This window comes from Rissa tridactyla, chromosome 9 (assembly GCF_028500815.1).
Source record: "Rissa tridactyla isolate bRisTri1 chromosome 9, bRisTri1.patW.cur.20221130, whole genome shotgun sequence".
Taxonomy (NCBI): domain Eukaryota; kingdom Metazoa; phylum Chordata; class Aves; order Charadriiformes; family Laridae; genus Rissa; species Rissa tridactyla.
Window position 1 is genome coordinate 44,802,394 of NC_071474.1, and position 14,143 is coordinate 44,816,536.

General features: G+C 60.0%; 1 protein-coding gene across 6 annotated transcripts in view; it reads left to right on the forward strand.

Annotated features, from left to right (window-relative positions):
• Nucleotides 1-14,143, forward strand: part of STARD8 (StAR related lipid transfer domain containing 8) — an 86,799-nt gene that overhangs the window by 70,406 nt on the left and 2,250 nt on the right. For all 6 annotated transcript variants that reach the window (XM_054213615.1, XM_054213616.1, XM_054213618.1 and 3 more), the window contains 11 exons: nt 1,415-1,496; nt 4,242-4,305; nt 5,239-6,623; nt 9,612-9,785; nt 10,275-10,434; nt 10,780-10,978; nt 11,130-11,340; nt 11,604-11,718; nt 12,076-12,291; nt 13,224-13,441; nt 13,608-13,784. In XM_054213615.1, the coding sequence (XP_054069590.1) occupies nt 1,415-1,496; nt 4,242-4,305; nt 5,239-6,623; nt 9,612-9,785; nt 10,275-10,434; nt 10,780-10,978; nt 11,130-11,340; nt 11,604-11,718; nt 12,076-12,291; nt 13,224-13,441; nt 13,608-13,784 (3,001 nt within the window). The remainder of the gene's footprint in view (nt 1-1,414; nt 1,497-4,241; nt 4,306-5,238; nt 6,624-9,611; nt 9,786-10,274; nt 10,435-10,779; nt 10,979-11,129; nt 11,341-11,603; nt 11,719-12,075; nt 12,292-13,223; nt 13,442-13,607; nt 13,785-14,143) is intronic.

Consider the following 14,143-nt stretch of genomic DNA (forward strand, 5'->3'; position numbering starts at 1 on the left):
TTAGGACACTTGTGGTTAATGGTCCAGGTCCTAGGTAGCTGATCCCAGCAGAGCTGCCTCCGAGTGTACGGAGATGAGCAGGGAACTGGATGGAGGCCCTTGGGCGCCTCGCCACCCTCACCTAACTTACCTGGAAAGAGCTCTGCACAAAGAACCTGGGCATGTACCACCTCTGGGTGGTCCTCCAGCTACCGCCCTGAGGCCAGCGAGTGTATCTGCCTGTGGAGACCTGACCCATGGCCTTTGAAGCGTGTGGAGGGGATCGAGTGAGATGCTAGATCTGCTGTACCACCATATCGGTACAGCTTTCGTGCGCCTGGGGGACCTCTTAGCTCTCCCTAGGGAGCTGAAAGGCTTTCTTGACCCTGGGGAATCAGTGGGAGAAGGGAGTCATTGACGAGCGATCAAGGCATGTGTAATGTATTGCCCGATGGGATGCCAAGATATCTCTTGGGCAGTGTTAGGGAGGTGGCCACTCTCCAAAAACTGCCATGAGAAGGCGAGATGTTCCCTATCTCCCTGCGGTGCATGCAGCCGGGACACCGAGGAGGGACATCTGGGAGGAGAGCTGTGCGGTGGTACCTGCGTGGGCATGTGAAAGCGCTGTGAAGGGCTGGTGTTCATTTCTGAATCAGCTCATCTCATCCAAGTGCTACAGCCAGCCCAGCACCCCACCCCCAGCACCCTATCCCAACAGGAGCCTTTTCCGTGGACTTTAATTGTCCCGGGCACGCCAAGGTCCCCGGTGTGGTGATGGGGTTGCTTGTCCTGCGACGAGGAAGCGGTCTGAGGAGGAGGCAATGCGAGGGGTATCTGCTGCGTGACACTGATCCCCTCCCAGCATCTGGGCTGCGAAAAGCCCTCCTGCTCCTGGCCTGGTGGGGCTTGCTTCCACCCCTCTCCTCTGCCCAGCCCATCCCTTCCACCTCTGCAATGGTTTTGTGCTCACCACCACAGCACCAGGGCGTCCCCAGCCCCTCTGCGTATTGCTCTCTGCTGGCTGCCTCCTGGAGCTGTGGGCAAAAACAGGAGGAACCGGGGAGCCGGGAGCCGGGGAGTCGGGAGCCGGGGTTGAGTCCTGCCTGTCGAGAGCTGCATCCCGGCGAGACCATCCCTCTCTGTAGGTTGCCCTCCCTCAGCCACGGCTGTCACAGGTGGCAGCTCCCGGTGGCAATGTGATGCTCCAGCCTTCCCGGCTTCTTCCAACTCATACTCGTGGTCCAGGAGCCTCTCACGCCTTTCCTCTCCACCGCTCTCCTGCTTCCCCAGCTCTCCATCCTCAACGCCTCTCCTCCTCTTGCTCCTCACAGCATCTCCTTCCTCCCACGCTCACCACCGTCCCTTACGCCCGGCCGAGCGGCTGTCTCGGAAACAGCCGCTGATTTTTTTTTTTTCCTCTCGCTTTCCTTCCCAGACTCGTTGTTCCCTCTCGACATCGGCGCTGTGAAGAAGGACCACAGCTTCCTGGACCAGGACTCCCTCAAATCCCTGTGCAGGTAACGCTCCCTCGCGCCCCTTCATGGCAGCGGAGCCAGGGCGAGGATGTGCCCCAACAAGGGCTCGGGGCGGCTGCCCACGGTCTCCCCGTGGGGGTTCAGCCGTGGGTGCTGCGAGGTGCCTGCCTTGCACCCCATCCGCGGCTCGCAGCCTGCTCGGGCACTCTCGTTCCCTGTACAAGGAGGAGTTTGGACGCCTTAGGCTTTGGAATCGGGAGGCATCACTGGCTGTTGGGTGGTGCCAGGGAAACGACGGCGTTTTTTTATTTTGAACTCGCAGAGCTCCTGGAGAATGGAAACTTTTCCCAGGAATGATTCTTCTCTTTGTGTGGCTTTCGGGCTGTGTTTCAATTTCAAGCTTGGGTAACTCCGGCCGGGAGAGACAGATTGGAAACGAGTTGGTCAGAGCTGAACTCTCAAACCGAGCAGGGGAGGAAAGAGAGACACGGTTCTGCTGTCCCCGCTGCCCGTGCCCTTGGTGGCACCTCGCGGGCTGCGGTCCCCAGGGGAGGGAGCCACGTCTGCCCAGGGTGTGTTTTGCGTTGCTTTATTTGGCAAGCTTGCTTCGTAACGTGTCTGAGTACGAAATGGAGTTTGGAAACCGTCTCTCTGCGTCCGAGTGAAGGGGTCTTGCTCGGTTGTTGGCGTAAGGCAGATCCAGGTCAAAGTGCCTGTGGATGAAATGGTGTCTGCGGACAGAGTTTCACTCGGTCATCAGGCGTGTGCCACCCGCGAAAGAGAGAAAACACACAGTGGGGGATTTGCTGGGTGTTGGCGTAGCGCGAGGTGCCGCGTGGAAGTCGCACGCTGCTAATTAGGGTCATTAGGAGCTGCGGGTGCTCGTGGCGGCGGTTCGGGAGCTGTGGGATTTGCTTTGCGCAGGTGAGGTCTGTGCCGGCGGGTCCCTCCTCTTTCCTGGAACAGGCGCTCCGTCGGCTGCTCTGCCCGAGGATTTCTGCGTTCACAAGTGCTCGCTGCCTTGGCGTGACGTTAGTCATCCCGGCGCCTGGCAACGCGGCCCGGCCGTACATTTTCCACCAGGACACGCTACTCCTTGCAGCAGCAGGGCTGAAAATAGCTCGGGGAGATGCCGCCGGGTGTGCTGCTGCAGGGGAGGCAGGGTGTTTCGGGGGAAACTCTCCCAGTGCCGACAGTGTGAGCGCGAGCAAACACCCAAAAGGAGGGACCCCCCCAAACCCTGTCCCAGCCCCTGTCTGTTTGGATGGGCTACGTGTCACACTGGCCAACGGTGACTCAGAGCTGCTTTGGCTTTCGAGCCACATCATCGTGCCCGTGCCCCCGCGCTGACTCCACGCTGAGACACGACCATCGCCTCTCGCCGTCCCTCCCACACACGCTGCTGCCGAACGGAGCGGACAGGGGATGGGAAAATGGTCTGTTACTCATCTGTTTTCCCAACAGAGAGGTTTTTGTGCCGGGCAGGAGGGGATCCCCTGCATCGCTTCCCGAGTGCCTGGCGAGCTCCTGGTTTTCCCTCCTGTTGGTTCCGGCAGGGTGGGAGACGGCGAGAGGTCTCTGACCATCCCTCCCCGTCTGAGCTTTCCGGTCCTTTTGTGGTCGCCTGTCTGGCCACAGGAGCTTCTGAGATTGTTTTGCTCTAGTAACCTGGAGCAGGTCATCCCTGCCCGCCCGCAGGACCGGTGCAGCTGGATGAGCCATGCAGGGCAGCAATGTCCTCCGCCACCCGAGCCGTCACTGGGGTCCCTGAGGTGACCCTGTGCAGTGTTTGCCTAGCAAAAGGGCTAAAAGGACACTGGAAAATGCAGCGCCTCCAAGAAAATGAATCCCCTGGACGTGTTCTCTCCCCCTTTAGCGCACACGTGCTCCCATCTCGCTCCCTCTGCCAGATTTCATGCTTTTAATCTTGCGGCAGGATGCATGGCAGGACCGTGCTCTTGAGGGGTTTCAACGGGATTGCAAGAGGGACGTTAGTCAAATTTTTGGTAATATTTGGTAATATGCCCCCTGAATTGTTTTTCGGCTGTGCAGGCGTGGTACTTGCATGCTGGAACAAAAGTGCTTGCAGTAGCGTTCGTGAAGGTGCTAATTAAAGTGAATTAACTGGAGATTCATTTGCTTGTGTAAAGAAGAAAGCCAGGACTTGAAGCTGTGGGCTGGAGAAAGATGAAGGGTCCGGGGGGGGCGGTCAGCCCTGCCCCGAGGGTGCCTGGCGGCTGTGTTTGAGGGAGGGGGTCTCTCCGAGCCCGCAGGGGGTTTGCCCTCGGAAACGGCAGAAATGGCCCCGGCATCCCTCGAGGCCGGGATGCTTCTCCGCGGGCAGCGGGGTGGGGGTCCCGCCTGCCCCCCGCAGCCATCAGTGGGGCCAGCTCGTGGCCAAGGCAAACCCTCAGCAGGGCGGAGGGAGCCGAGATGCCTGGCAAGTGCCGCCTTAGAGGTGGCTAGCACCCGTGTGGTCCTGCTCGCCCCGTGGCGCCGTGAGCGGTGGGAGATGGGCGTCCTTTGACGTCCTTCGGTTGCGGGAGCACAAACGCTGGGCGCTGGGGGCACCGCGCTCCCTGGGGAGCGGGCTTGGAGCTGCGCCGGGCGCCGCGTGTCCCTCTTATCCCCCGGGCTGCAGCTGCTGGGTGACAGGTGACAGCGAACAAGGGCTCTAAGACAGAAACAGGAAAAAAAATATATAAAAAACCCAAAAAAATAAAAAGCAAGCACAGTGGCCCCAGGAGGGGCCAAGACCAGGGTAAAGCCTCTCTTGGTTTCTTGCAGGAGGCTGATGACCCTGAACACATGTGCCTCCATGAAGCTGGAAGTCCACTTTCAGCGTAAACAGGTATGTCCTGGGCGTTCAAGGGCAGGCGAGGGGCTGAGGGGCGCGGGGGAACGTGTGTGCACTGGTTGGGGCGGCCGTCCTGTGTCCAGTAATAACACCGGTGTGCTCCGGGACCGCCCCTGGGCACGGACCAGCGCCCGGCGGCGGCTGCTGCTGCTTGATTTGTTTCGCTGTCTCCCAGGGCAAACGCGGCCCCGGAGGTGTTTGGCTGAGTTAGCGGGTGCCTGTGTTTGCCCTGCGCCCACGCAGCTCTCCGAGGCCCTGGCAGTGGCAGTCGAACCGCAGGAGTTATTAGACATGAGCTGGGACAGCCGTGGTGGTCCCAAGCTGTGTGTCTGCAACCGGCAGCATCGCCCTGGGGGTCCCCGCTGAGCCGGGCTCTGAGCCCCCCTCCTGCAGCAGCACGTCTCCTGACCCTGGAGGGACGGGTGAAATCAGCCCCTCTGTCACAACAATTAATATTGGCATATGAATAACAAAACCTTTTTATATTTCCCTTAATGAATCATACATTTAAAATGCACACCAGCTTGGTGTTTAGCATATGGAAATCATTACGTGGGTGTTTTCCCTGCTTGTTCTGACTGCCCTTCTTTCGGCTTGGGAAGGGATGCTGCCCTGCATCCCTCGCTGTGCTGTGCTGCTGCGTCTGGCCATGGGTTCGCAGGGAAGCTCCGTAGGGATGTCCTGACTGCCTGTAGCTATCCAGAGGTAGCCTGGAAGCAGCACCTTCCCTTCTCCGGTGCATTATGGCCCTTGGGCATGGGCAAAATGATACCTGGTGGCTCCACTGCCAAAGAGGACAGTGGTGGGTTTAAGGGGCTGTCCTGTGGCTTTGCGGGGGTGCTTGTCCCAGAAGAGCAGGGCAGGAGGACGCTCCGACCCTCTGTGACTCTACCTGATTGCTTGTCCCCTGTTGTCGACCACCTGCAGAATGAAGACTCCGAGGAGGAAGACCTGTGTGCCATCAGCGACCGGTGGGCTTTTCAGAGGGACAGCAAGAGGTGGTCGCGTGTGGGGTCGGTCGACGTCCTGTCCCAGGGCTCCGAGGTCCTGAGCTCCACCATGCGACTGGCGTCCAGCCGCGAGAGCGTCCTCACGGACCTCAGCACCAACCCAGAGGCCGTGTCCCTGCACAGCAGCGGCAGCGCCGGCAGCACGGGCGGCACGCTGGGCATCGGGGCCGCACCGCCTGGCTCCCCGTCCCCCATCCACGCTGCCACCGCCATCGCCACCTCCAGCCGCAGCTTGAGCGAGCGCTCCTTGCCGGAACAGCCCTCGAGCTGTGACGAGGGCTCCAAGGAGAAGCCAAAGAAACGACGGTCTCGCAGCTTCTTGAAGAGGATCGAGTCCCTCCGAAGGAAGGACAAAGAGAAAGCCGACCCAGACGAGAAGGTGGCCCCATGTGGCAGCCTTACGGCCACACCAGGATGGGACTCCCTGAAAACTAATGGGGACCTTGCAGCCACCAAGGGCAACTCCCCTAAAAGAGGGATATCTGCCTCTTTCCATGGCAAAAAACACTTCTTCTCGGTATCGTACAGGACTAACCGCTTGCTAGGCTCAGGCAGGAGCAAGGTGAGCTCTGCCTCGAAACGCAGCGGAGTCTACCTGGAGGACTACAAAACTGATGTGACAGCCAGCGGCAACTGGGCTGCTGGAGACTCCCAGCACCGGCAGACGCGCCGGGGGGACTGCTTGGTCTACATCCCCCGGGACCACAAGCCAGGCACCTTCCCCAAATCCCTCTCCATCGAGAGCTTGTGTCCCTTGGGCAGCAGCTCCCTGACCCACTGGAAATCAGGGAATGTGCCCGTCGGGCTGGTGGGAGGTGGCGGGGGCGGCAGCAGCAGCAGCGTGGAGGGCTCGTCGTCCCCGCGGGGCTTCGCCTGCCGCCGGCGGCGGGGCTCCTGCAGCTCCCTGGGCAGCCGGGTCAGCGTGTACGACAACGTGCCGGAGTTCGGCAGCAGCGAGGATTTCTGCAAGGAGGACGGGGAGGTGACCTACGAGAACCTCGACGACATACTGCAGCACATGTGGGGGCTGCAGCAGAAGGTGGAGCTCTGGTATAAAGCCATCTCCCCTGACCTGGCTGGGGAGGAGAGGGGTGAGGAGGAGGAGGACGAGGAGTCATCGGAGGAGTCGGACTCGGGAGGGGAGCCCTCCAACCTGCACTTCGAAGAGCGATCCATGTCGGACGTCGGCACCTCTGCCAGTGACTTTGACAGCACGGGCAACTCCCTCAACGAGGCCGAGGAGATTGAGATGCGGGAGCGACGGGACTCGGGGGTGGGAGCATCGCTCACCAGGCCCTGCAGGTAAGTGTGGGCTGGGGCTGGGGCTGGGGCCGTGTCTTCCTCCCCTCTGCCATTCTTAGACCCCCACCTGCAGTACCACGTCCAGCTCTGGATCCCCCAGCTGAACATGGACCTGTTGGAGTGGGTCCAGAGGAGGCCACGAAGATGCTCAGAGGGCTGGAGCCCCTCTGCTGTGAGGACAGGCTGAGAGAGCTGGGGGGGTTCAGCCTGGAGAAGAGAAGATTCCTGTGAGACCTTATAGCTTTCCAGTATCTGAAGGAGGCCTACAAGAAAGCTGGAGAGGGACTTTTTACGGGGGCATGTAGTGATAGGATGAGGGGTAATGGCTCCAAATTGGAAGAGGGGAGATTCAGATTAGACATTGGGAAGAAATTCCTTCCTGTGAGGGTGGTGAGGCACTGGAACAGGTTGCCCAGAGAAGCTGTGGCTGCCCCATCCCTGGAGGGGTTCAAGGCCAGGTTGGACGGGGCTTGGAGCGACCTGGGCTGGTGGGAGGTGTCCCTGCCCAGGGCAGGGGGGTTGGAACTGGATGATGTTTAAGGTCCCTTCCAACCCAAGCCATTCTGTGATTCTTAGGAAGGGGTTGGTCATAAATCATAGAATCATAGGGTTGGAAGGGACCTCTGGAGATCATCTAGTCCAACCCCCTGCCAGAGCAGGGTCACCCAGAGCAGGTGGCACAGGAACGCCTCCAGGTGGGGTTTGGAATGTCTCCAGAGACGGAGACTCCACCACCTCTCTGGGCAGCCTGGGCCAGGGCTCTGCCACCCTCACAGGATAGAAGTTCCTCCTCGTGTTTAGGTGGAACTTCCTATGGTCAAGTTTGTGCCCGTTACCCCTTGTCCTGTCACTGGGCACCACTGAAAAGAGCCTGGCCCCATCCTCCTGACACCCACCCTTGAAGTATTTATAAGCATTGATAAGATCCCCCCTCAGCCGTCTTTTTTGCAGACTGAAGAGACCCAAGTCCCTCAGCTTTTCTTCATGAGAGGTGTTCCAGTCCCCTCATCATCTTGGTAGCCCTTTGCTGTCCCCTCTCCAGCAGTTCCCTGTCCTTCTTGAACTGGGGAGCCCAGAACTGGACCCAGTACTCCAGATGTGGCCTCAGCAGGGCAGAGCAGAGGGGGAGGATGACCTCCCTTGACCTGCTGGCCACACTCTTCTTGATGCACCTCAGGATGCCATTGGCCTTCTTGGCCACGAGGGCACATTGCTGGCTCATGGTCATCCTGTTGTCCACCAGGACTCCCAGGTCTCTTTCCACCGAGCTGCTCTCCAGCAGGTCAGCCCCCAACCTGTACTGGTGCATGGGGTTATTCCTCCCCAGGTGCAGCACCCTACACTTGCCCTTGTTGAATTTTATAAGGTTCCTCTCTGCCCAACTCTCCAGCCTGTCCAGGTTTCTCTGTATGGCGGCGCAGCCTTCCAGTGTGTCAGCCACCCCCCCCCAGCTTTGTGTCATCAGCAGACTTGCTGAGGGTGCACTCTATCCCCTCATCCAGGTCATTGATGAATATATTGAAGAGGACTGCACCCAGTACTGACCCCTGGGGAACACCACTCGTCACTGACCTCCAACTAGACTCTGTGCCCCTAATCACGACCCTCTGAGCTCTGTCTTTCAACCAGTTATCTATCCACCTTACTGTCCATTCATCTAACCCACTCTTCCTAAGCTTCCCTATGAGGATGCTGTGGGAGACAGTGTCGAATGCCTTGCTTAAGTCAAGGTAGACCACATCTACCGCCCTCCCCTCATCTATCTATCCAGTCATGCCATCATAGAAGGCTATCAGATTAGTCAGACATGATTTCCCCTTGGTCCTGGACCTGCCGGTGTGTTGCCGGCCAGGGGACCACCGCGAACCCATCTCCCATCCCGTGCGTGCTTCTGCAGCAGGGATGCACGGCCCGTGGCTCGGGGATCAGCACCGGAGCCGTTGCTGGGGGGGATGCTGACCGGTGCCCTGCAAGCCCTGGCTTGGCGATCGCCCTTTTCCTGGCAGGGGGGAGATGCTGGGGGCCCGGCCCGGGGGTGCGGTGCGGTGCGGTGCGGGCAGGGGGAGCGCAGCGCGGGGCACTGCTGCGCTCTGGTGGCTGCAAGCCACCACTGCCAGCCCTGCTGCTGCTGCCTGTGATGGGCAGGCTGCGACCTCTCTGCCTGCACAGACCCGTAATTAAATGGTTTTTCATTTACTAATAACGGGTCTAAATGAAGGAGGCACTTTCTTGCAGAGTGATGGTGCTCTCTTGGGCTTTCCCTAAGAAAATTCCAGCCGTTGCTGATTTTTTTTTCTAGCCCTTGCTAGACTGCTGCTGGAGGGTGATATACCTGCAGGCAGGCATGGAGGGATAAAGAGGGCTGGGTTTTTTGTTAGCTGGGAATGTCCCTTCTGGGCTTGGGGACGCACTGGAGCAGCTGGGCAGGAGCCTTCCCGGAGCAGCACGGACTTGGAAAGGGTGTTAGCAGGTTCCCAAGAGAGCACTGCCTCCTTGGGGTGTCTTTTCTTCTTGAGAAAGGAAGTGTTGGAGATGTCCCCTTTGCCATGGCGTTGCTCTGCGTGGCGGTCCCGCAGGGATGTGTCACCCCGAGCATCTGAGCCCTCCCCAGGTCTCCGGGCAGGGCTGTAGCCCAGCACAGCCCTTGGGTGCTGGGACGGGCGTAGTGAGCCTGCGCAGCCCCACGGCTCTGCGGGGGGATGCAAGTGAGAGGATGCTGGGTGTTTCAGGGGAACCTGGGGGAGGGAGCAGTCCTTCGAGGCAAGGGAAGGCATCTCTTCTGCTCTCCCTGACACCCTCTCGCACTGGGTTTGTGAGCACCCAGGGGGAGGAAGCAGCACGCGTGGCACTGGGGCTGGGGTTGGTACCCCTGGGCTCAGCCCGGCTGCCGCTGTGCCCACACCTTCCCCCAGAGCAGCGGGTGCTGCGGGGAGCGAAAGGCCCTTCCCGGGGGTCTCCAGCTCCGTCACCACTGTCCTTTCCCCGCAGAAAGCTGCGCTGGCACAGTTTCCAGAACTCGCACCGGCCCAGCCTAAACTCTGCCTCCCTGGAGATCAACCGCCAGTCCTCTGCCCAGCTCAACCTGCTCCAGAAGTGCTCCCTGCTCCGTCTCACGGCCATCATGGAGAAGTACTCCGTGCCCCACAAGCAAGCCTGGACGTGGTGAGCTGGTGGGGAGCGGGGCCGGGACGGTGCCCTCGTGGTGGGCGCGAGCTGCAGCTCTGCACCATGCCCAGTGCTGCTTCCCAGCCTGGGAGCAGCTTTGGGGTGCGAAAACGGTGGAGAGGGAGGGGAAAAAAACTGAAACAAAAGCTGGCTTTGCCCTGCGTGGCTGTGGGCATCCTTGCAAGCGTGAGCTGGGGGCTGACACCTGCGTCATCTGCATCTGGGAGGGCCGCAGGCATTTGTGGGGCGTTAAAAATGCTGCAGCAATGTAAGAGAGCAGGGGAGTGGTTTCCTTTCGTAGCCAAGTATTAAAGCGTTTTGTCTTAATAAAAGGTGCTGCGGTTCCGGCTCAAAAGCTGCCTTGCTTTTATTCAAAACGTGGCAGAAGCGCGTGTGTACGTGTGTGTTATGTGTCCTGCTCCCCTCTGCGAGGCGGTGCTGAGGGAGCCATTCGTTGCACTGACATCTGTCCGTCCCACCCCGCAGGACCGTGCCCAAGTTCATGAAGCGGAGTAAAGTCCCCGACTACAGGGACAAGGTGGTCTTCGGGGTGCCGCCCATCATCAACGTGCAGCGGACGGGGCAGCCCCTGCCCCAGAGCATCCAGCAGGCAATGCGCTACATCCGCAGCCAGTGCCTGGACCAGGTGATGCTGCGACCATCGCCCGTGGCTGCGGGGCGGCTCTGAGCCTGCTGCTGAGCAGCACCGCTGTGATTTGGGGGAAGAACAAAGCTAGCTTGCAGGGGTGCTTTTAGTTCACCTCTTGCGGCACTTGGCTGTGGTGAAGCGAGAGTGTGAGATTGTCTGTGGGAACTCCACGCTCACCGGTGTCTCCTCGGCCATCCCTCACTCCGGCTTGGCCTCTGGGTTGCAGGGGAGGGAGATTTTTGGGGAAGGGGCTTCCTCGCCTGTCCCATGGGAGTCCACCCAGGCACCTGCTGGGTCAGTGTCCGCTCTGTGCTGGAGCACCAACCCGCTCTTCCCTGGCAGGTTGGCATTTTCCGAAAGTCAGGGGTGAAGTCCCGGATTCAGGCGCTCCGGCACATGAACGAAACCAGCCCTGACAACGTCAACTACGACGGGCAGTCGGCGTACGACGTGGCTGACCTGCTGAAGCAGTATTTCCGTGACCTGCCGGAGCCCATCTTCACCAGCAAGCTGACGGACACCTTCCTGCAGATATACCAGTGTAAGTGCTGGGCTGGGACTGGTCACCCCTGGGCTGGGGATGAAGGTTGGGGTCTCCAAGGGAGGAGGCATCTCTCTGTTCATTCGGACAGAGGCAGTGGAAGCAGGTGGTGGCCCGTGGGGATGGATGCTCACCATCAGCTCTGCCGCAGTCGTGTCGAAGGAGCAGCGGCTGCAGGCGGTGCAGGCGGCCGTTATCCTCATGCCGGATGAGAACCGGGAAGTGCTGCAGACCCTGCTCTACTTCTTGAGCGACATCGCCTCCGCAGAGGAGAACCAGATGACCGCCGGGAACCTGGCTGTGTGCCTGGCCCCCTCCATCTTCCACCTCAATGTGTCCAAGAAGGAAAGCACCTCACCAAGGTAAGGGTTGGACTAGCTCTGGCCTCCCCAGCCTCCCTGCAGCCCCCGTCTCCCCATCACCCCTTCCCTGTCCGTCCTGGGAGGAGGACACTGAACTGGGGCAAGACATAGTGGGAACGTGCGTGCTCTCACACAGCCCCCCATCGCTCTGCTCTGCTTTGCAATATGGAGGTCCCCTCTTCTGCAACGCAAAGCAGAGCAACGGGGGGGCTAGAGGCGGGCAGGATGCCCACCCGGTCCCAGCAATGTCTGCTCCCCCACAGGGTGATACATAAGAGGGGCACCATGGGGAAGCCCGACCAGAAGGACCTCAATGAGAACATGGCTGCAACGCAGGGGCTCTCCCACATGATCACCGACTGCAAGAAGCTCTTCCAGGTGGGTGACTGCGGCGTGTTCAGCTTGGCGTTGCCCTCCCTGGGCGCTGCCAGTGGGAGATGAGACCTCACCAGCAGGGTGCTGGTCTTGTGGAGTCAGTATGGGGCAAGATGAGGGCACCCGTCCTTCAGTGGGGCAGCTGCCACCGGTTGGTCAGCCCTAGGAGCAAACCTCGGCTGCATCTTGTTGTGGTGCAGGTTGCAAGCTGCAGGACGTATGTCCAGGGAGGCTGTGTCCATCCTTCCCCGCTCCTAGGTGGGATAAGGAATTGTGGTTTTCTGGCTGCCCAGGAGCACTCACAAAGTCCACGTAGGATGCCTCTGGCTTTCTGAAGATCTATATGCTCTTGGCTTGTAGGTATCCCATGACATCTTGCTCCAGCTGAGCAGCTCGTATATGGCAGCAGATGCTTACCCCCATCCCCTGGCTGACTTCATGTGTCAAGGGGAAAGCAAGGATTTACACTCCTACTTCGAGCAGAGCGTCCAGAACCTGCTCAAAGAGTCGTCGGAGAAATTCAAGGGGTGGCTGAGCACCCCAGGGCCCCTGAACACAGAGCTCTCCTGCAAAAAGGTAAATGCCACCGTGTGGAGAGGGGTTTGGGGTCACATGGGGAAACGTGTACAGGGTGACACGAGTCCTGCGGGCACCTGCCAACCGGCTAACAACCCCATGGCATTTATTTCCTTCGGTGAGAAGGGATCAGCAACCCCTTCCCTGGCCAGAGGGGAGGCTGAGAGATGGACAGCTCTGGAATGGAGGGTGCCCTGTGCCCAGCAGTCCTGGCAGAGAGCCCACCGTGTTGTTGTTAGCAAAGCAGCTGGTTGCCTGCATTCAGCCCCTCTCCAGCAGCTGGAGCAGCTCCCATCCCATCCCACAGAATCACAGGATAGTAGGGGTTGAAGGGGGCCTCTGGAGATCATCTAGTCCAACCCCCTGCCAGAGCAGGGTCACCCAGAGCAGGTGGCACAGGAACGCCTCCAGGCGGGTTTGGAATGTCTCCAGAGACAGAGACTCCACCACCTCTCTGGGCAGCCTGTGCCAGGGCTCTGCCACCCTCAAAGGAAAGAAGTTCCTCCTCGTGTGGAGATGGAACTTCCTATGGTCAAGTTTGTGCCCGTTACCCTTTGTCCTGTCGCTGGGCACCACTGAAAAGAGCCTGGCCCCATCCTCCTGACACCCACCCTTGAAGCGTGTCATAAGCGTTGATAAGATCCCCCCTCAGCCGTCTTTTTTCCAGACCAAAGAGCCCCAAGTCCCTCAGCCTTTCTTCATAAGAGAGGTGTTCCAGTCCCCTCATCATCTTGGTAGCCCTTTGCTGTCCCCTCTCCAGCAGTTCCCTGTCCTTCTTGAACCGGGGAGCCCAGAATCCCATCCCTTTCCTAACAAGTAGATGTGACAGTGCTGCTCCATGGCAGTGGGAGCCGTGGGTAAAGGCCCTTGGGGGGTTAGCACTATGGGAGTCCCATGGGACAGCCTGCCTGACCCTTCCCTTGGCCCGTCAGGTTGGGGATGGGCACCCTCTGCGCTTGTGGAAGGTCTCCACGGACATCGAGGCCCCTCCCGCCACGGTGCTGCATCGGGTGCTTCGGGAGCGTCATCTCTGGGATGAGGACCTGCTGCAGAGCAAAGTGGTGGAGGCCCTGGACAAGAACATGGAGGTCTACCACTACGTCACGGACAGCATGGCACCCCACCCACGCAGGGACTGCGTGGTGCTCCGGTGAGGGCAGGGAAGGATGCGAGTGGGAGGGTTTGGTGGATCCCATCTGGCCCCAGCCCTGGCTGCTCCTCCCTGGGATGTACGGGCTCCCCAACCTCCCTGCTCCCCATACGGACCGGGTGGGGACTCAGGGACAGGCGCTGAGTGGGGCCACTCTGTCCCGCAGGCGCTGGCACACGGACCTGCCGCGGGGAGCCTGCCTGCTCATCTCCATCTCGGTGGAGCACGACAAGCTGCCGGTGGAGGGAGGCGTCAAAGCCATCGTGCTGACCTCCCAGTACCTCATCGAGCCCAGCGCCATGGGCCGCTCCAAAGTGACCCACATCTGCAGAGCTGACCTCAGGTAACGGGGACCTTTGGTGCCGCTGCACCAGCTGCTGGGGGGGTTGGTGGAGCAGCAGCAGTGGTGGTGGTGGGACACAAGAGCTGCTCATGTCCCTCCGCTTGCCTGGCCTGGCAGCAGGGGCAGGGTTACAGCTCACACAGTGTGGTGTCTGCTTCCCTGGAGGGAAGGGGGTGCTGGTCTGGGGCCAGTTTTTAGCAGCCAGAGGGTCACTAGGAAAGGAGCCACCAGCCACCAGTGCTGGCAATTCTTCCAGTGGCTCTGAGTGTGGCAGTAAGTCCCTTAGAGCTTCTGCAGGAAACATGGGTTCCCCTCTGGATCTGAAGGATGGCATTCACACTCTGCTGTGGCGAGCTGTG